The sequence below is a fragment of the Typopeltis vanoorti genome, chromosome 19 (genome assembly GCF_054136105.1).
Source record: "Typopeltis vanoorti isolate ZY-2024b chromosome 19, IOZ_Tvanoo_1.0, whole genome shotgun sequence".
Taxonomy (NCBI): domain Eukaryota; kingdom Metazoa; phylum Arthropoda; class Arachnida; order Uropygi; family Thelyphonidae; genus Typopeltis; species Typopeltis vanoorti.
Window position 1 is genome coordinate 2,526,792 of NC_143567.1, and position 22,347 is coordinate 2,549,138.

The 22,347-nt window shown below is 36.0% G+C and overlaps 1 protein-coding gene across 1 annotated transcript in view; it reads right to left on the reverse strand.

The window, feature by feature from the left end:
- The window catches only part of LOC150095821 (acyl-CoA Delta-9 desaturase-like), a 33,657-nt gene extending 11,634 nt beyond the window's left edge, over window positions 1–22,023 (reverse strand). The window contains exons 1-2 of the mRNA XM_090409540.1: window positions 21,837–22,023; window positions 17,780–17,910 (exon numbers count right to left, since the gene is read on the reverse strand). Of these exons, the coding sequence (XP_090265666.1) occupies window positions 17,780–17,910; window positions 21,837–22,023 (318 nt within the window). The remainder of the gene's footprint in view (window positions 1–17,779; window positions 17,911–21,836) is intronic.
- Between the last annotated feature and the right edge of the window lie 324 nt (window positions 22,024–22,347).

Sequence of the window (22,347 nt, forward strand, 5' to 3'; positions counted from 1 at the left end):
TGGATTGATGTTGATGTGCGTTTATCTTACTTTGTGACATTATGGTACAAACTTTATCTCTGTGGCTCGAATTCATCCAAAGGAAGATGAGTGAGCTACCCATTTGTAGATATCTTTTAGTGATGTCACCTCAAACTGATAACCAATGAGATGAACGATCTCGCCATTGCGGATGTCCGAAATTGTTTGGATGGAAAAAAAAAAAAAAAATAGCATCATGTGTTGGGTGTGAAAGGGTAGTCAAGAGGTTGACAGGTCCGTGCGGTTAGCCTAGTGGCTTTGCGCTTCGCAACCATATGCCTGGGGAAGGAGTGTCCTAGGTTCGATTCCCGTCAGAGACGTGAGGAGCTGAAGGATCTTCCTCAGCCATAGCCAAGTTAGCCGGTCTTGGGCGCGGGCAGTAAGGTTTTTTCCGCCAGTTTATCTGGTGTTTTTCATCCCGCAAGCAGGCAAACCGGCCCTTGAACACACAGGGATACAGCCAAGAATACCTTGAGGCATAGGAGTGACCATTCTATCCTCGTATTTCGGTTACGAAATCCAAGCATGCTTGGAAGGTTGTGGGCCTTAAAGGCCTGTTAAAGCCATTGGGATAGATAGAAGAGGTTGACAGTGGTCTTCCCTGCAAGGCTCCCCCACCTTCCCTATCCTCCAGAAGATGTCTGCTCATCTAAGGGAGATGAGCTATTTTGCCGTTGTCGGATTTCTTTTAGTCATGTCACTTCTAACTGATGCTAAATGTTCCCCATCCCATAACCTAACCCATCATCCCTCTCTCCTCCAGCAGATGTCTGCTCAGGCTAGCGGAGATTAGCGAGCTTATCATTCGCGGATATCTTTTAGTGATGTTACATCCAACTGATACTGATAACTTTGGAGGAAAAAAAAATAGCATCAGGTTGTGAAAGTGAAAAGGTAGTGACTGAGGTCTTCCCTGCAATACTCCCCTAACCCCCTCTCCTCCAGAAAATGTCTGCTCAGCCTCATGGAGATGAGCGAGCTCATCATTTGCGGATATCTTTTAGTGATGTCACCTCCAATTGATACTGATCACTTTTTTGGGAAAAAAAAAAAATTTACAAAACTGGTTTTTTATGATAACTTTTTAGGAAAAAACACGTTTTTTATGAACACTTTTTTGGAAAAAAAATAAAAAACGCGTTTTTTTATTTTTTTTCCAAAAAAGTTTTCATAAAAAACGTGTTTTTTCCTAAAAAGCTATCATAAAAAACCAGTTTTTTAATTTTTTTTTCCCAAAAAAACGTGTTTTTTCCTAAAAAGTTATCATAAAAAACCAGTTTTGTAAATTTTTTTTTTTCCCAAAAAAGTGATCAGTATCAATTGGAGGTGACATCACTAAAAGATATCCGCAAATGATGAGCTCGCTCATCTCCATGAGGCTGAGCAGACATTTTCTGGAGGAGAGGGGGTTAGGGGAGTATTGCAGGGAAGACCTCAGTCACTACCTTTTCACTTTCACAACCTGATGCTATTTTTTTTTCCTCCAAAGTTATCAGTATCAGTTGGATGTAACATCACTAAAAGATATCCGCGAATGATAAGCTCGCTAATCTCCGCTAGCCTGAGCAGACATCTGCTGGAGGAGAGAGGGATGATGGGTTAGAGTATGGGATGGGGGAGCATTTAGCATCAGTTAGAAGTGACATGACTAAAAGAAATCCGACAACGGCAAAATAGCTCATCTCCCTTAGATGAGCAGACATCTTCTGGAGGATAGGGAAGGTGGGGGAGCCTTGCAGGGAAGACCACTGTAAACCTCTTGACTACCCTTTCACACCCAACACATGATGCTATTTTTTTTTTTTTTTTTTCCATCTAAACAATTTCGGACATCCGCAATGGCGAGATCGTTCATCTCATTGGTTATCAGTTTGAGGTGACATCACTAAAAGATATCTACAAATGGGTAGCTCACTCATCTTCCTTTGGATGAATTCGAGCCACAGAGATAAAGTTTGTACCATAATGTCACAAAGTAAGATAAACGCACATCAACATCAATCCACCAGCATGCGAAAACATGTCTGTGAGTCACCTGCGCGAAAGTTTCATTTGGAAGGAACGGTCAGGGTAAAGGGTCAGGTAAACAGTACTATGAAGTAAAACAATCGAGTCGAGTGTCTTTCCAGTTACTGCAATTCGTTCGTCCAGTGCAGCTATCGTATTGTGTTGTGTTGTGGTGTTTAGGTCCAGTAAAGTAAAATAATGAGTGAACCACAAAAGTCTTTGAAATTTTCTTTCTTCAGGAAAATAGTGTAAACTAAATATTGTGAAATATTTTTAGGTAATTACAAGTTTCGATTTTTTTTTCGTTTTAAGTAATATTTCAGCAAAATAAAATAAGCATTTGTAAAACTTAAATGAACAAAGATGTGTGTTGCTGTTGTGTTTTTCCACAGTGAAATTTTTTCTCAGTTATTCAGTTTAGAATTTGATAATTAAATCCATAAGTTTATACCTTAATGCAATTCTGTTTAATTATTGTAAAAAAATCACTAATGTGAAATTAATGCAAGGACCATGGGAAACCTGATATCCTGTAATTAAGTATTTAGAAATTTGTCTAATGCTACATATTGACATTTTTTTTTTTGAGTTATCTGTAAACATTTCGTTCGCATACTCGAAAATCCTACCTGTTAGAATTTGGTGATTTAACAGAGAGAAAGCAGATAATTTTACCCAAAACATAACTTAAACTCTTAAAGTTTAGTATAGAAAAAAGGTTCATACTCTCCAGATAACACAAATACAAATTTTACCTTTCCCAACACAAAGTAAGATAAAAATTTGGTTATTTTACAGAGTGCAGATATTTGAACTCATCACGTTACCAAACTCTTAAAAAAGCTTGATGTAAAAATGAAAAGAAGGTACATTTTTCTTTTCTTTTAAGATATTTGTACATGATAAGTTTAAAAACATATCACTGCCAGTCGAAACTTTTTCTTTTTTTTTTTTTTTTTTTTTTTCAAAACTTGACAACACATATTTGTAGTTTGGTGAATAAAGTATAAATTAACTGAAAAGTGACAATTTTGTTACTACATCTGTAGATACCTTCACCAGACTAGAAAAACGATCGTACCAAATTCAAACAATACGACTGTTAGAATTTGGTTATTTACAGAGAGACAACTGATATTTTAGTCTATCACGTTACTTAAACTCTAAAAAAGTTTATTGTAGAAAATAAAAATGATATCGTAGCATGCAGATAACAAATGAATCAACATGTATATATCAAATAATAATCGCCTTTGGAAGAGAAAAATCAAAATCATTAACAAACTTAATAGCTATACCCGTTCTTCATTTAAATGATACCAAATGATGAAAACAAAATGGGTATGAATTTCCAAACTTTGAAAAGCTGATGAATTTCTTGCTTGCTGTGATCATAAATAGTTATTTGAATGTAAACATTTTATTTTTCTTGCGAGTCGAAACTTATTTCAAAACTTTACCACCCGTACATTCTAGTAATGGGGGAATTAAAAACAGAGACCATACCAAATAACGGATTTGTAGTTTTGTGAATAAAGCAAAAATGAAGTGATAAGTGACAATTTGTTACTACATCTGAAGTAGATACCTTCACCAGACTAGAAGAAACAGTCGTACCAAATTCTAACAATACGACTGTTAGAATTTGATTATTTTACAGAGACAAACAGCTGATATTTTAGCCAATCACGTTACTTAAACTCAAAAAACGTTTGTTGTAGAAAATAAAAAGGTATCGTAGCGTGCAGATAACAAGGAATCAGCATGAATGTATCAAAAAAAAAATTACAGCCATTGGAAGAGAAAAATCAATAACATTAACAAACTTTATAGCCAGAACCGTTCTTCATTTAAATGATACCAAATGATGAAAACAATATGGGTAGGAATTTAAAAACTTTGAGAAGGTGATGAATTTCTTGTTTGCTGTGATTCCAAAATAGTTATTTGAAGGTAAACATTTTTTTTTTTCTTTACAATTTTCTTTCTTTCTTTCTGAGCTAATATTCATTTGAAATAAGAATACATAATTATTTATTTGTGTTGGAAAGAATATCTAATATAATAATTGTGTTAAAATATATAAATATCCCAACTGTGAAAAAAAAAAAAAGAAAAGAGTCGGGCTGAGAGGACAACAGTCAAAATACAAATTTAAGTAAGACCACAACATTTTTTTTTTTTCTCCTTGTAAAATTTAATGCCACAAACTAACTAGATTTTTGTTATTTTATTTTATTTATTTATTTTTTTTTTTGACTCAGTGAGTTAAAAGTCTTATTTGTTCATGCAAGCCCTCAAATATATCAAGAAACTGTCAACTCTTGGAAGCAAAAAAAAAAAAAAAAAAAAAAAAAAAAAAAATCGAGTATTATTTTAATAACCAGAATTTTAGTGCAGAAGATTTCACCTGAAATTACAATACTGCTAGAATTTGGTTATTTAACAGAGCCATTAGATATTTTAAACCAACACGTTACTACACACACACACACACTATTTTTCACCTAGGTACAACAAGTTGGCAACCGGATAAGAGAGATAGAGATATCTCTCTTATAGGGATAAGAGATATCTTTAAGATACGACTTAGTGAGAAATCTACAGTGTTGGAAAATAAATTCACATTTTATTTATTCGTTAATTTTGCTCAGTTATTTTGTTAGAATATGTAATTAAACTGATTTTTAAAAGTAAAATACAGAAAATAGCCATTCAATTTGAAAAAAAAAAAAAATAATAATTTCACTTGTCAGAATTCCATACCTTAACAGCACTCGGAATTCGAAACAGGAAATTACACTTACCCTAAAAAAAAGGCGCATAGACTTTCTCACCAAGCTTAGGATGAGCAACTGTGGGAAGGAATTAAACAGAGAACGAACCAATCGGATAGTAATCTAAATTAAATATTCAACTAAGTCTCATATACTTTATATATTTATTAATTCAGCCCAGTTATTCTGTTAGAATATGACCTGTAAAAGTAAAATACAGAAAATAACCAATCAATTTTGAAAAAAAAAAAAAATAAATAAATAAAAATTTCACTTGTCTGAATTCCATACTCTAACAGCAATCGGAATTCGAAACCGGAAATAACACTTACCCTAAACAAAACGGCGCATAGACTTTCCACTAAGGTGGGCACCGTGGGAAAGAATTAATACAGAGAACCAATCGGATACTAAAGTAAATTAAGTAGTCCACTAGCTTTTCTGGTTATTTACAGAAATATCTTTCAACTACTATGTTTTGTGTGTTTTGTGTTGTGAATATATGTTAGCCACAGTAACCTATAATGAAAATGTCTTTTCAGACTTGTGTTTGTGTTCTGTGAATATATGTTAATCAACATTTTGGAACATTCAGAAAACCTAGATAGTACCAAGATGTTCCCATTCTGGAAAGAAATGTAAGTTTTTTTTTTTTTTTTTCAAAGAAATGTTATGCCAAGAAAAACACCATTTGCATTGGTGATATATGTAAATTCCTATTTCTGCATATTGCATTGTAAATAATATCTGTGAAATAAATATGTAAACTTAAAAGAACACTTTTGAAATAACCGTGAAAACACACACGATTTGTTTATTTATTTATTTATTGAACTTTAAGATCTTACTTTTAGACAAATCAAAATATCCGGATGAATTATGAATAAAATATGAACTTGATTAGAAATGAATATAGAAGAAAATACAGATGAGGTATGGGAAAAAAAAAGTATGTGTGTTTGAGTGACATCAGTATATAATTAATTATTCAGAAAAGCTCGAAAGACTGAACCCATCACGACTTACTCTAAGAATTCCCACCCTTTAACAGGAAACAAATACCCCAAATGTATTGGAAAATTAGTACAAACATCTGTATAAAATAAATAAAAAAAAACCGTATGTTTGAGTGACACCAGTATATAATTAATTATTCAGAAAAATCTAAGCACACCTGCTATCACGACATACTCTAAGAATTCCCACAGACGACAATGACGGATGTGTGTCACCCTGGGAAAATTCAAAGATATCTTATCTCAAAACATGGCCCACAAATCCATAGCCAAACCAAAATACCACACAAAGACATAACGTCACGATTTTTATCTTATCTTGATCTAGATCTTGTCAGAAGTGTCCACCAATGACAACACGATTTCTTATACACTAATATATTTCCCTTTCCATTCAAAACAATAACGTCACTTATTTACAACTAACAAATGACGTCACTTATCTACATCTCATAACAAACATTCGCGTCACGATTCCTTATCTTATCTTGATCTTGATCTGGTCAGAAGTGTCCCACCAATCACGACACGATTTCTTATCCACTAATATCATCCTTTCCATTCAAAACAACAACGTCACTTATTTACAAATGACGTCACTTATCTACATCTGAAAACAACACACACCCACGTCACCATTCCTTATCTTATCTTGATCTTCATCTTGTCAGAATTGCACCACCAATCACAACACGAATCCTTATCTCTACCATCACCCATAATCCCATACGCGAACCAAAACACAAGAGCTGAAGCCAGTGACACAGTTGCCCAGACGGAAATTCCAAACATTCCAGACCCATGAAGCCATGCACACAATGACGTCATCAACCAATCACGTCACGATTCCTTATCTTATCTTGATCTTGATCTGGTCAGAACCGCCACCCCTACTACTGGTGAATAAAGTACGAATCTCATATTTTTTGAGGATTTTCGCCAACTTGATAGAAATAGGGCAGATATACGGAATGATGATTTAACCTTTCACATCATTATTTTGACACGGTGTGTGTGTGTGTGTAGGAGAATTAAAGAGGAGTTTAGAAGTCGATTGTTTACGATAATCATTCTTCTGAAAAATCGATAAAAGCGATTTTAATTCTTTGGCAATCTCTTCTTCATCGCTAATGAGATTGTACGCGCGGGTTCCCGAAGTAGAAATAGTACCAAGCCTTTGAGGTGGATAATGATAAAGGACTAAGCGTGGAGATGTCTGTTGTATGAATAGGTTTTCTGCAGCTAGAGATCTTTAGTTTTTCAAACGAAAGAGTAAGTTTTACATCAAGAAAAGGAAGCAGCTGTTAACTTCTAATTCGACTGTTAATTTTATCCTCGGATGTTGGTTGTTACGGTGGTTTCAAGAACTCTTGGAGCAAATGTGGACAACAGCACTCCTTCAAGAAACCATTATCATATAGATATCTTATCCACATTCTTGGCTTCAATAGGAGTGTTTGTTGCTTTTTCCTCTAAGGCTTCCAAGTTTATAATTACTAGTATAGTGATAGAGGGTTGTCCATAGCTAACCCAAAATTTTGTTTCTCGATCGCAATTCTAAATATGAAGTTGCCTGACTTCAGAATGCCTTTTTGTTGGCAGAGATATCATTATTTTTTTGCAGATGTACGAGTACTACTTTAATCACGGAAAAAAATGTTCAGAATACTTAATGCAGGAGTTAGAAGAACCTGTAAAAGCTTTCAGGAATTTTGCCAGATGCTTAGATAACTTATAAATAGGGGAGTCAATTCGATGTACAATTGGTCTTAGTGGAGTGGTTTCCTTGTGTATTTTAGGGACCCCATACATGCAAGTAATGAGAATGACTAAACAAACACACGTAATAACCACAGTAATAAGTGTTAATAAGTAAACATTTTCAGGTCGTTACATTCACAGTTTTTCTCATCATCCATCTCAAAAATTTGGTATCGTTAAATCATTTGTAACCAGAGCACGCAGATTCTGCTCCTCCGAAGAATCTCTAAACCAAGAATTGAAAATAATCAAAAATACAGCCATACTCAATGGATACAATCTTAAAACAACTCAAAAATCATCAGTCAATCCACACATCATCCTAGACAAGAACAAGGCCGTAGGATTCCCATACCTTATGTCAAAGGTATCTCCGAACGTATTTCAAAAATTATGAAGAAATACAAACTTGCCACTACCTACAAGCCAATCAACCAGATCTATAACTTGTTACCTTCTCCTAAAGACAAACTCTCACTTCTGATTGGCGTGTACGAGGTTAAATGCTCCTGTAAATAGTCTTACTATGGACAGATAGGTAGATAACACGGAGTTGAAAACCCAAACTATAGGATCCATTGGAAAAAGACCAAACTTCTACATAGATCTTTATATAAACATGAACGTTTATATAAAGAAAGTGCTGAAGCCTTATGTCACAGACCAAATCTAAACCGTAATGACGTTCTTGCTATTCCTAAAGTATGGGAATTATCATACAAAATTGTGTAAAATGATTTTTTTTATATGTTATCTTATTTTAATGTAATATATTTTTTTCCTCCAGATATATTTTAATTTAATTCTATAACACGATATATATACTCGCTATATTAAATTTTTCCTGGGGGTGGGGGGTGAGAAAGTGAAGGAATGATATCGCGAAAATCTTAAGATTTTTAAATGCATTCTTTATGTTATATTTTTTAATATTTCAAGTTTTCAGCTGTAGTAAATTACTCACGCATGCTCATATTGCACCGCGATTTCCAAACAACTGTACTTTTTTTTTTTGTTCCAACGTCGACACCCACTGAGGGCTGACCACTTATAGCAGGGGGTAGTACTGTGGGAAAGTGAAAAATTAAATAAACATACTGCTTCAGAGACAAACAGCTATTTTACACTCGTCAGAACTCCAATAAGTGCACTGATGCAATCTCCATCTGATGATAAAAATCATCTACGTCCCAAATGATTGGAACTGAGATTAGAAAACTGGAAATTTGAGTTTTGCTGCCAAATGAAGGAAAACGCATGGAACTTAACCCTAACCTATTTTTACGTTTTGACGCTGCGATTGCTCCCAACTTCGTGTGGACCTCAACCATTTTTTGTCGAGGGGTAGAATCGGAGCATTCCTGAGGTCACAATCAATGAAAGATAACCTCTCAGATACGAGAGCAGAGCTGAACTGAGCATTTTCTGGATCTGAGCAGAAATTCGCCTCACAAGGCAACGTGGATAACCACGAGGTTGTTATCGAATAAATATGGGACGATCTTATACTAATCTCTAGGTTATGTACGTATACGTCCACAACAATAAAAGGGCTTCTTATGAAAAACAACGCTTCTCTGGTTTTGTTCGTCGATAACGTCTGGCGTCACTCGAAATAACCGGCTGTCTTGTTAGGGGAGTGCCGTGTTTGCGATTATCGGTGGCGAAATATTTTTGTTTAGTTACTATGGTTGAAAACGGTACAAATCTTCAAAGAACATTTTGAACTTGGGGGGGGGGGGTGTAAGACTATAGTTAAATTTTCAAAATTAGAAACAAAATATCTTTTATGGAAAAGAAAAGGTTAGGTTGTAATGCTGAGCATTGAGTCGCTACGGCATCGTTCAGTTCACGTAAGAAGCGCATTTATCCTCTCACGTAACCTGTCAAATGTTATCCCAATTTTTATGATGTATTGTTATAATATTATTATCATAATCCCACTCACAGGAGATCGTAAATCTACAGTGTTGTGGGTGCTCTAAAGGTAAGATAATCGGGAAATCCAGCTCTTGAGATAGCAAGTGGCATTTTTGGCCTCATCTGAGGTCTACAATAATCACTGGTGGTGCGATACCTGATGAAATTCATCTCCACTTAACCCCTTAACGTACCAATTAAAAATCAGAAAGCGGTCGTTTTTCTACCGAATGTTTAGGCGAGTTTTGGGCGGCGGTGATTTGCTGGATCAAATTCATCGTTATTTGAAAAAAAATGATGAATTTGTGCAAACGCAAACGAAATAGCCGATACACGCCGTTGGCAACTTTTCTCGGCTGAAAGGAAATAGGCACAAGATTGTCTAGCGTCTCTATTCGGTTGTATTTATATGTGAAACCAAAATTCAAAATCAATTTTGGTGCAATAAACAAAAGACGTGTCACAGACGTCTTTGTAGGTTAAGGGATTAAGGATATTCATAACCATCCATTCCCATAGTGCAATTAGAAACCTTACACAGATGGGAAAGCGAACACGTATCCAGATATCCTACTCCAGCCCACATTCTTGCAAGTTCGAAGAAGACTTCAGCTAATGTTGATTTAAATACGATATTCCGATATTGATTTTTTTATTATTATCCTATCGTCGATTATATTAAACCAATAATGTTCTCCTTAACTAAGGTTGCGCATTCATTTGAACGCCACATTAATAGTAATTCGGCTTTAACCACCACTGAACACGTTTATCAACCAGCATTTGTTAGTAGGATTCAGTTCTTCTTGAACAGGATTCAGTTCTCCTGAAGGGAATCTTTATGTCATCTCCACTTCTTCTAAATGCTTCAGACCCGTTATCTAAAGTAACTGCGCAGTCGCCGTGGATGATGCGAACGCTCGTCTTTCGGTTGGAAAGACCTGGATTCGAATCCCTCCCTTCAGTAGATGAACCTTTAGAAGAAACTCTTCGGTGAATTAGCTGGTCGCACATAAAATTTTTTTTTGTCCCATCCTGCAAACTCGAATTTTTTATGTCGCGAAATAGGCAAATTGGCTAAATTATTTTTTAACTTCGTCGAAGCAACCAAAGCTGTGGGATGGGTTAGTGTATTATGTCAGTTAATCGGGTGTATTCTTCTTGCCGGTACGCCTGTTTTGAGGAAGGAAAACATGAGTCCGCCATATCATCTTCTGTCCCAGATTCAACATCGGAAGCTGTAAACTGTTTCCATCGGTTCCTTATCCTTACTGTTGGTCTCTTAGTTGAGCAGAACTCTTCTTATCACATTCTATTAAAGTCAATCCTCCATGTATTTTTAAGACGGCCATTTGTTCTTTTCCAGAGGTCTTCCTTAGTAATCATTTGTGACCACCGACTATGCTCCGCAGACATCGGTTTATGAATGTTTGTAGTTTTCTTTGTATTTCCTTTGAAACCAGCCATGTTTCAAGTCCATATAAAAGAACTGATTTAATACGTGCATTAAATATTTTTAATTTTCTATCTGTGTGCATATTTTTCATTTTCCATACTCTACTAAGTTCAGCATATGCACTCTTGCCTGTCGAATCCTTATATCAACATCTCTAACTGTTCCTCCATCGGAAGATAAAACACTGCTGAGATATGTAAAATGTGAAACGATTTAGATTTTTCCATTTTCAATTGTACTTGATGCTTTGTTCTTCACCTTGATTCTCATTTCTTCTGTTTTGCTTGTATTTATTTTCAAACCGACTTCCATTGATTCTTCTTGTAATGTGGTTAGTTTGTTTTGGATATCTTCATGTCTGTGAGCAATTAGATAAATATATGTATAATTTTATTATAGATCTGCATAGATCACCAAAAGTTTTATTTCCCATGATATTCCTTTGGCATGTTTCATTGCTTTCTGTTTTAGAACTTAATCTAGCACCAATATAACTAATAAGGGAGATAGCAGACATCCTTGTCGCACTCCATATACAGTTTGAAAGAGTTGTGACAGATATCCATCAAGCAACATCTGCCGTTAGAATTTGTTATATCCTTCCCGTGTGTGGTTTATTATCTTCTGTGGCATTCCACACACACAATCGCTAGCAATGGAGTCGAAGAATTTTTTATAATCCACAAACAGCAAATATAAAGGAGAGTTAAATTCATTCGACTATTCGATTATTATTCTTAAGGTGTTAATGTGGTTTATACATGATCTATTTGGCCTAAAACCAGACTGCTCTCTTTTTCTTCCAGAAAGTCTTATAATACTGTTTCCTCATCTAAAATTCTTGAAACAATAGTTTTTCAGGATATTTGCTAATGACACATGGCAAGTTTATTCCCCTCCAATTATTATGGTTTCCTAAATCTCCTTTGTTTGGTATTTTTACTGTTATTCCTGTATTCCAATCCCTAGGGAATTTCTCTTTTCCCCAGATATCTTGGAATGGTTGGCAGAGCATATCTGTGATTGTTGTCGTGTCAGATTTTAAAACCTCTGCCGGGATGCCATCATCTCCAGCCACTTTCTCATTTTTCATTTCTTTAATAGCTTTTTTTTTTTTAAATCTCCAATTTAGATGGTGGGTTGGTGTCAATTTTTAATTCATCTACTCCTTTTTTTATCTTATTTCTATCACTGCTATTGTTCAACTTTTGACTAAAATGTTGTCTCCGCCTTTCCAATTGTTCTTCTGTTGACGCTAAAATTTTTGCTTTGAGATTCTTCACTGAGACATTCTTTTGCATGGCTTCTCTAGAAAGTCTTCTTATAATGCTCTGTAACTCAACGGTTATTCGTATCTGTAGTTTGTTGTGTCCTCGATGCCAGTGCTTCAAACCATTGCCGTTTATCTTTTCTAACACTTCTCTTAACTTTTTTTATTTAAAATCTTATATTTGTTTTTGAGTTCATTTTTTTTCCTTTTAAGGAATATTTTTTGCACATAATTTCAGCTTTATTTTTTTCCCCTTTCTTGCACTAGTCTCCCAAGTTTCCATTGATAACCATTCTTCTTTCTTTCTTTTAGCATATCCTAAAACATGTTATTAAGGACATTTTTACGTTTTTTCCATTTAGCCTCTATATCATCATTCCTTATATCCTCTCCTCCATCAACTATCCATATTTTCCCTTAACTTTATTTTAAACCTATCGCCGACTTCAGCATTTTGTAATTTAGAACATCAAATTTCCATCTATTAAATGTTCTCCCCTGATGATTTTTTCGAATATATAACTGCATGTATCCTATTATTAGATGATGATCTGAGCCAAATATAGCACTTCTTTTATTTTGGACATCTAATAACAATTTCCTGCACCTTTGGCTGATGGAAATATGATCTATACGATTCTGTGTTTTGCCATCTGGTGACCAGGTTACTGTATGTAATGTATTCTCTTACGCTGGAAGATTGTATCACCTATTAGTAACTTGCATTTGTCACACAGTTCCACCAACATTTCACCATTTATATTTCTCTCTCCCAAACCACGCTAGCCCATTATATTATCCAGTCCCTCATTGTTTGTGCCAACTTAAGTTGAAGTCACCCATGAGAGGTATGCTCTCGTTACCATGTGTCATCATCAAGGTCTTATCAAGCACACTGTAAAACTTTTCTTTCTCTTCAAAGGATGCATTCTCAGATGAGGCATAGCACTGAACAACTCTTAGTCTTCCAAATTTAGTTTTAATTTTATTATTGGTTATTATTATTCGTTCTGAAATTGGTTCCCACCTAATCACGGCTTGACTAAATCTTTTGCTCATGAGGATTCCAACTCCATATGGATGTATATCAGTTATATTAGGCATCCCTGAATAAAGAAACACGCCCTCAATGGGAAAATGTATTCTACCAGTACGATTCCATCTTAATTCACTAACCCCCGATATTTCAATTTTTATAGTTTTTCCATCTCCTTTCTTAGTTGATTTCATAACGATTTCTGCATTTATCCAACTTAAAAACAGTATTTAAATTTACGGAGACTTGCTTGTTGTTAGCCCACAGAGTTCTTATTTTGGTGGTAGGGCTGCTACCTCAACAACCGGACATGCATTTTATACACAAGAATTTACTCTCGTGTAGATTTTTCGGTTATACTGCCGATACCCGGTCACCAGAGTCTCGTTTGTGACAACAGGTTCTACCACGAGAAAGTGAGGGCGGTATTTGAGTGGGAGAGGCTATACGTTATATATCATGATATATAGCGTAATTAGTTGTAATTAGTATATAAATATAATTAGTTGATTGTTTAGCTTAATCGTTGGTCTCTACTTTCTGAGGTGATTATTAATGGTAAATACAAAAATTTCTGAATTAGTAGGGTTGATTTTGATTTTTTGGTTTTGACAATATGTAGATAGACTTTCAATGGCTTTGTTCAAGTGACCTTGCGCTTTCTAAGTTGTTATGAGCTGAGAATAGGACCAAGTCATCAGCAAACATAGCTTTTTTGTTTTGTTTCTTTATTTATATTTTTATCTAAGCCATTTAAGTAGATGGAAAAAAGAAGGGGCGCTCAAAATATTGCCTTGAGGGAATCGCTGTCTAATCGAATACTGCTCCCATATCGGGTGGGGCCGGCAAAAAAACTCCCTCAAAATGCTCGACTCAATACAGAGGATAGCAATCAGACTTATTAATGACCCATCTCTTACCAACTCACTCTCCCCACTTTCGCACAGACGATCAGTCTCCGCACTATGTGTTTTCTACAAATATTTACATGGAAAATGTTCATTTGAGATAGCATCAATAATTCCCCCACTTAGTACTGAGCTCGTTGGAACACGTGCAGCTGCTCCTCAACATCCCTACACAGTGCATCTTGAAATCCAGAGAACAGGTTTCTCCTTCATCCCTGTAACTGCTATAATATGGAACAGTCTTCACCTTGATGCGTTCCCTAAGGAATACAATGTACAGTCATGCAAATCCAATGTGAACAAGTACCTTCTTTCCCAACCCATACACGGTACTAATGTGCTACAGGTTGATCCTGTCGTGTATGGACTCAATATATATATAAAAAATCACTTTCTTGGACGAAATATTATATATTCCAACTTGAATTGTTCTGTTTCTTAGAAAGTCATAAATCTAGTTTAGAACCTTTACTTCTATTCCAATATGACAAAGCTTGGAAGAGTTTCTGCCTCCACACCATGTCAAAGGCATTGCTAAAATCTATAAAAGCTGCAATGGTTGATTTGGTAGGTTTGATCTGGAAATTATCTTGAATTAACTGGGTTAAATAGAAACGTTGATCAGTTGTAGAGTGATTTCTTCTAAAGGCAGCATGAAAATGTGGTAGGATACAATTTTTGTTTAGATAGTGGTTCAAACGTTGAAGTATAATTTTTTCCATCAATTTGCCTGGAACTGATCATCTATCGTCCAGTGAAATTGGACGATAACTTCCTGGTTGATCTTGAGGTTTGTTAGGCTTTAAAATTGGTGTGATTATGGCTGTTTTTCCAGTCTTTTGGATATTTTCCTTGTTCTAGGCTATTGTGTATGTGAAGTAGCCAATCTAGCCCAAGATTGGCTACTTCACAATTCCATGTATGCAATCCGGTAAGCATGATTTATTTATATCTAGTCTCTCCAAGGCTAGAGATTTATCCGGAGTGCAAATATTCATGCACTCGGGATAAAAATAGATTCTAAAGGCATTTGATAATGTTCGCTTGTTCCTCGATATTTAATCAAAAACGTTTCAGCAGTGATTATCGGAACGCTTTTACATAAATTCGAAATAACGTGCTTACTTTAGAATGACCTGGATTCAAATCGTGTCTCATAATTGAATACTCTTAAGGAAATGGTAGGCAATGCGTAGTACTTCCAAACACCCCCCCCCCTACACACACACACAAAGGGCGGAGAATGCTAGTAACTGTTAGATTGCTCTCTTCGTAGCCTTATCTTTCAAATAATATTAATTGATAACAATTAATGTGGTTTACGAGAGAAAAAGTGATAATTATAAGTTCAACCAAATTTATATTTTTTCTCATTTTGCACCAACAATAAAAACTTATTTCGGCCAGAACATTTTTGTTTTTTGAATAAATAAGTCACTAAGGCAAATTTAACGAAGTTTCAAAACAAAATGGCATTTGCGATATGATTTAGTCGCATTGTGTCTCTCAATGCGACTAAATTAGGAGAAATGTCACCGACCTTTATGGGAGGCTCCAGTATAAGCAATCACAGCAGTACTCTAATCTGAGAAATTAATTTACTTTAAAGAATATTGAATAAATATCCATCATTTTATACTAAGTAATCAAAAATGTTTAAGTTGTATACATCCAAAGGGATCAAAGACTTTTTTCTTTCTTTTTTAGTTGAGTTCCTTTAGTATTGCGCAACTTAAAATAATTCATTGGATTTCGTATATTCACCATTTGTGTGTTTGATGAAGTTTCTGATTGAGTGGATCTCAGGCACCATGCAGAAAGTCAGACTACCAGTGTACGTTCGCTTGCATTAAGTTATTATTATTTGTATTCTCGATCGATATAAAATTCACAAACAGTTAACAAATACGTATTATAATTAATCGAGTCGTAATTAGCATAAATAATAATTTCATAATCCCTGCTACGACAGGGATTATGAAGTCGGTAGACGAGCTGTTTACAGAAGAAACGAAAGCACGACATTGCAAGTGGCGCTGAAGGTGTTCAGTATTATCATTCAATGTTTTGCGCTGTGAGTCAAAGTCTGTCTGCCACCTGCTTTTCCATGCCTGAACAGGCTATATGGAGACCACCTCCAGGTTACCTAGCTTTAACCCTTAAGCGAGCCCATTTATTTATTTATTTTTTAATTTTAAAACGTAATTGCATTAGACCTCGTATATAATGGACTTCACGTATAATGCAATTTAACGTATAGCACGAGTTATGAAGTGTAACGCGTTAGAAGTACTACGCATTGCGTATGGAACAGTAATAATTTAACAGTTCTTTGCATTCTGATGGATGATTATATTTAGATATTTTGTATCGGTATAAAAATAAAAACCGCTATGGAGTGAACTGTGAGTATTCTGATATTTCTCTTTTTGCACTTTAGTCCCTTCCTACGATGTTCACCGCAGAAATATACGAGGTTAATTAAACGCAGACAAATACAGAGCATTGTCTGGATATTTGATTAATGATGTTGTTTAACAAGTAGAAAAGTTTTTTTTTTTCATTGCCTCGTAAGAGTGTGATAGTACCGCAGGCACTCGATAATAGCAAACCCCGAGTAACTTAAATAGGGGTAGAAGGGTTTTTTTTTTTTTTTTTTTGATCAGCAGACAAGGAGATGGCGTGATTTATGAATTGCATCTGCCCAAGTCGGTCGCCATGGAAACCACCGCCTCTTCTGTCGTCTCCTCTAACGCTGTTACGAGGAAGTCGGAGTAACGAAATTAAAGAATCGATACCCTGCACGTGACTGACCGTTGCCGGTTCCGCCTCGTACTCTTCTCCAGAAAAAAATTCTGCAGGCGAATGAATGCGCGTGTGTTCGATAAAGTCTGGAAGGACACCATTTGGGGAAAATGCATTACGGACTCAAAGGGAAGGACCACGAGTGGTTGGGAACGTTGCCTATTTTTTAATGCTAAAATTTAAAAAGAATCACGACAGCCCTAAATTCATTTGTAGCATTCATGAACGGGGGTGCAACACCCTCATAAATGGATGTGGTGGTAGGCATCGGTTTAATATTTTATGCACTTTAATAGGTCAGCAACCCGCTTCGTTGTACGGCGTCTCCACTGGCCAGCCAGCAGGCTGGGAGTTCCAATTGTCAACGTCTTTAAGTGGAAGACAGAGTTCGCGTCTGGTGTAAGATTGCCTTATTACTTATTAGAGACATGACGACCCTTTCCTTGAAAATTTCACGTTTGGTCCCTTTTCCCACCCTCGCTGTTCAGGTGTTATACATTTCCATCCCTTGCAAGTGAAATTATTACGAAATGAAAAATGTTTACAGTTTCACTCTGATCTCAACGGAGGACATTTTGATCACCTTCAAAAATCAAATGAATGGTCTTTAGAAACCTCACATGTGTGGCAAGGCTAAGGTGAAACCATTTTGTTACGATTAAAATGAAGATTATTTACATAATATTCGCAGAGAAGCAATCTTTCAAATTCAATGACTGCGAAAAGGAAATGGATACTGCGCGCTCTGATGAGACAGCGCTGCACGTGTTAGTTTATGATCAGGAATGACGGCATTGCTTACCTGACATGCGAGGCAGTTGAAGATTACTAAGACTAGACGAAGCGGCCATTTTGCTTTATAGGATCTGTGCGACCATAATCTGTGTGCTCCTGCTGTTACTCCGAGTCCGTTGCAGATACCCAATATCACACCTGCGGAGGAAACATCGACATTCTGTATCGATCATTCTGCGAACAAAAACTTACTATTATTATGATGCATTAACATTTACAACCATGGTAAAGGAATCCAAAAATTTCTTGAATATTTTTATCGTAACCAACATAATGCTAAATAAAAATGACAAAAACTGTTTCTATTTACGATATCGATTGCTGAAAAAACTACGTTATTCAGTACAAGTTAACCATAAGTGAAATCTACTCATGATTGATCTGAGAAAATGGTGACAAATGAGACATGAAGTTAAACCCGTCAGTAGATCTGAAATTAGTATTGTAAAATACGACTAGGAATATTTTTTTGGACGACTGTAATGTAGTTAACTGAGGTTTAGTATTTAATGATAAACTGAATTAAGTAAGCAGTATTTTGTTTCCCATTGCTCGTAGCAGTCGACTTGGATCATCATTTTGTTCCGTGAAAAAAAACTAGCATCGAAGAAATGTCCTCAGATGATATAAATTTTGTCTTCAAATTTATAAGTTCTGAGCGAACATGAACCAAAAGAGGAATTAGACGATTGAGGTAAACATGCAAAATCCAAATGGACCTGTTTTGATAAACTCAGCAGTTCAGCATGCCACAGCTTACGCTTTCTTGTAACATAATCTTTCGAGAAATGAATGTCACCCCCTTTTTCTTTCAATAAAAATTCAACAGTCTGAAAGAATGAATATTAAATCTGAAAGTGAAAATAATCATTGAATTGTTTTAATTAATGGCAAAATCCAGAATACAATCAAACAGTTATATATTGGGTTTTATCCAAATGTTAGAAAACAAAGTTTGCGCCTGAAGTACTTTCAGGACTGAGGCAACTCCTGGTAAAGGTGGTATAGGTTCTCATCACTTGCCTTAGTATCTCCCATAGTGCTTTGCACTATGGGAGATACTAAGATACTCCTTGCGGATATGAATAATGCTATGCATTAAGGGAAGGGCCATGACCCAGAACAGTTTCGACCTTTATTGAGGTCTCATCAGTGGAAGGCAGACCCAGAGGCGGTGACACTAAGGTGGAAGCGATGGAGAAGTCGTATTTACCTATACGAGTTGCTAAAGGGTGTCACACCCCATTATTAAAATTCTCTGGATTAGAGATAAGTTTATGGAAGTTTTTTCACTTAGCTATGCTACTAATTTGTGCCTGAAGTATCTTCAGGACTGGGGCAACTCGTGGTAAAGGTGGTATACTTTGTTTGTTAACACTTGGATAAAGGATAAAACCCAATATATAATTAGTAGCACAGCCAAGTGAAAAAACTTCCATAAACAATCAAACAATTTTTGGACTAACCATCGAAGGGCAGTTTTATGGTGAGTGCAAATCTCTCTGCAAAGTCATCTGCCCTTTCTTTCCAAGTTATAGTTTGTGTTACTGAGAAGTGGCATATGGTAAAGTGGGATCGTGTGTTTTGTCCTTTTTGAAATAAGCGGCAGTTGCGCTTCATTTAAAAACTGCTACAAAAATTTGGTGATGCGCTAAGAAACGTGTTCGGAAAGGATTTCCAAGTTCAAAAGTAAGGTGATGTCTGCTGATGAGACGGAATCTTGGGATTGTTTATTAATGATATTTATCAATCAACAATTTATTAATCAACATTTCAACGGATGTTCTTTGGGGGAAATTTCCTGAGAAGCGTAAGATACGGTAATGGTCTGGCTTTGTGTTGTCATCGTCTTACAGACAAAGCCTCATGCATCAACATCAAACGTTTTTTTAATTTAAACGCAAGCGCTAAAAAAAAAAAAAAAAACACGCAGTTAGCCTTGCAACCTGGTGAGTAACCGTACAACTCCAAGTCGTATTTTCGAACTGACAGACGACACGATTTCCGTAGAGACATGTTTGTGTTCTCTTTATTATTTCCTTTTTAGAGTTCCACAACCTACAGCACTGCTCCGAGCTATTGGTTCTCCGCAGTGATTCCTGTTCTTCTGTTTTGCAGGTCGGTGACGTCGAAGAACATTTTTCTCCTTCCCTGAAGGAAAACAAACAGTTCAGAACTGTGCTGTCTAGTAATGAAACCTTGAAAATGAACTAGTGAGGCGATTTCATAAGCTCTTCGAAGATCGTGGTTAGGTTATCGACCTAATGGAATACACTGGCCATCACTCGAGCACATTAAAATAAGTGAAAAGCAATAGCAGAAATACGCAGAGAATTGCATAATGTGTCATAATCTCCATGGTCTGCACCAGTCACGGCTATTATTATTTTTAATCCGCATCGCTCTGCACTTTCGAAAAGATAATTCCGTTTGTTGCAGAACATTTATTTTCGTTCATCCGGTTACCGATGGCGTGAAAGCGGTGTAAAAATCGAATTATTCCACAACACTTTCAAAACGCAACTTTCTTGAATGCTCATGGTAACCGGCTTTGGAAACGGTGTCAGAATTTTGTTCAATAGACAGAGAGAGAGACATATGTGTAACAGGGGAAAAAAAAAATTCTAAGACAGTAGTTCACTTTAGTGGAACGAGATCAGCACTGAGCTGTCATAAATCCAGTTCCACGCGGTGAGTGGGGATACTAAATAATACTTTTTTCAACCGCATGATGATAGTATATGCAATCTATATTTAGTTCCCCTCGAGCTGCTCATTCATTTTAGCATTTGCATACCTTCAGTATTTGATGGCCTCCTTGGTGGAGCGGGTGGCTTATCCGCTGTGCAACTAATTGGTTGTTTGTTCGAATCCCGCTTTATGTGTTTATGAATGTATTTATCATCTTCCAGTGCGAGGCTATTATCGTGCTCAGCGGAGGCTGGAAGTGGCTTGTGAAGCACCTTGTGAAGCTTGTGGTCTGTCCGGATTATTTGACCTTCAGTCCTTTAAACAGCACATTGCACTACAGGTGTCGGTAACCTTTTCGTTGGTGGAAAATATTCCAAAAAAATGACTTTTTTGTACTTTTTAAAATATTTCTATCAATGGAATTCATTAATAAATATACTCTACGTTTTCTGTCAACAACAGTCTTAGGTTGCTTTGATGAATAGAAGCCGTAGTGAGGATGCGATGATTCTTGGCACTGAGAGCTCACGAGGAATACTTGACCACACACACACAAACTCTAAAATGCGTAAATGCTAAATTTTACAGTTCTGTGATTTAATATAAATACATTTATATATTTTTCTAGAATCCATTCATTGCTTTCAGGGTATAGTCCTTCAGAAGTTCTTCAATTTGCAAATGAACTATTAAAAACTAAGCTCTTAACTTTATATAACATTTTTTTTTTATTCCGTACAAATGTTATTCGAATTTCTGTAGCCACCAAGAGAATCTCGTGATTTAACAATGTTCTTGTTACACACACGTCTCTCTCTCTTTATTGAAAATGCTGATCCACCACCAAGAATGAAGCAGAAGGATCACTTGTGAAGTGCATTGAAAAACTAAGTCTGTAGTAATCATTTCTATAAATTATGTTTTGCTTGGTTTTATTTTCAGGCATATTTCTGCTTTCTTATAGTTCAGCTGGTGGGTAGGTTGAGATTAAAAATGCCAGTAGAGGACGCTCTTTCAAGGCTGTAATATTCATGAAAGGAATCTTCCAAATGCGCTGTTAGGAGAATTTACATTTTAATAAAAACCCTCTCATATGAGAACGTATGAAAGCAGCTCTGACAAAACGACAAACCACGTTTGTCGTTTTGTTTATCACTTACGAATTTTCCAATACTTTGCTTGTTTGAAATATCATGAAGCAAAAAGAAAAGAAAACAAGACGCACTGCTTCAAGGAAATATAATGGAAACAAAGATGTTTTCAAAGATAATCGGAATTTTGTCACCAGGGTTATTGCGCTGTAGATTGTTCAATCAATCAATAAAATTGATGAAATATCAAGCTTAATATTCGAATTAGAGAATGCGTCTTACCATAGAACCACGAAATGAGACAGGCCGTCGTGATTGCCAAGTACAATCCATAAAGAGCTCCCAAGTGAATGAATGCGAAAATGGCGACATTTTTCCACACTATCTGCAAGGGCGGCTGTGGCTTGGGAGGATTATCTGCCGTGACGGTTTCTGCTATCGTTGCCGTGGCTGCTGAACGAGGGCCCATTCTGCTCTGCAAAACAGTTACATTGGCGTGAGTTTCTGGTGAATTTAAAACACTATGGGATTAAACGTACAGGCAAAGCACTTAAAATTGTAATTATATTAGACAAGAAAGCATATTCTAGTTGTAATCCTTCACCCAAGTGTAAACAATCAAAGACTGCACGTGAATTATCTTCATGCCATGCCTATTTGATATTTATTACTTTATCCGCATGTCCACGAATACCATACCATTCTTTCCATACCCAAAAGCAGGAATCGAATATTAGTGGACAAGTCTAATAAACCTTTGATCATACAAAAAAGAGAACACTGGTGATGAACA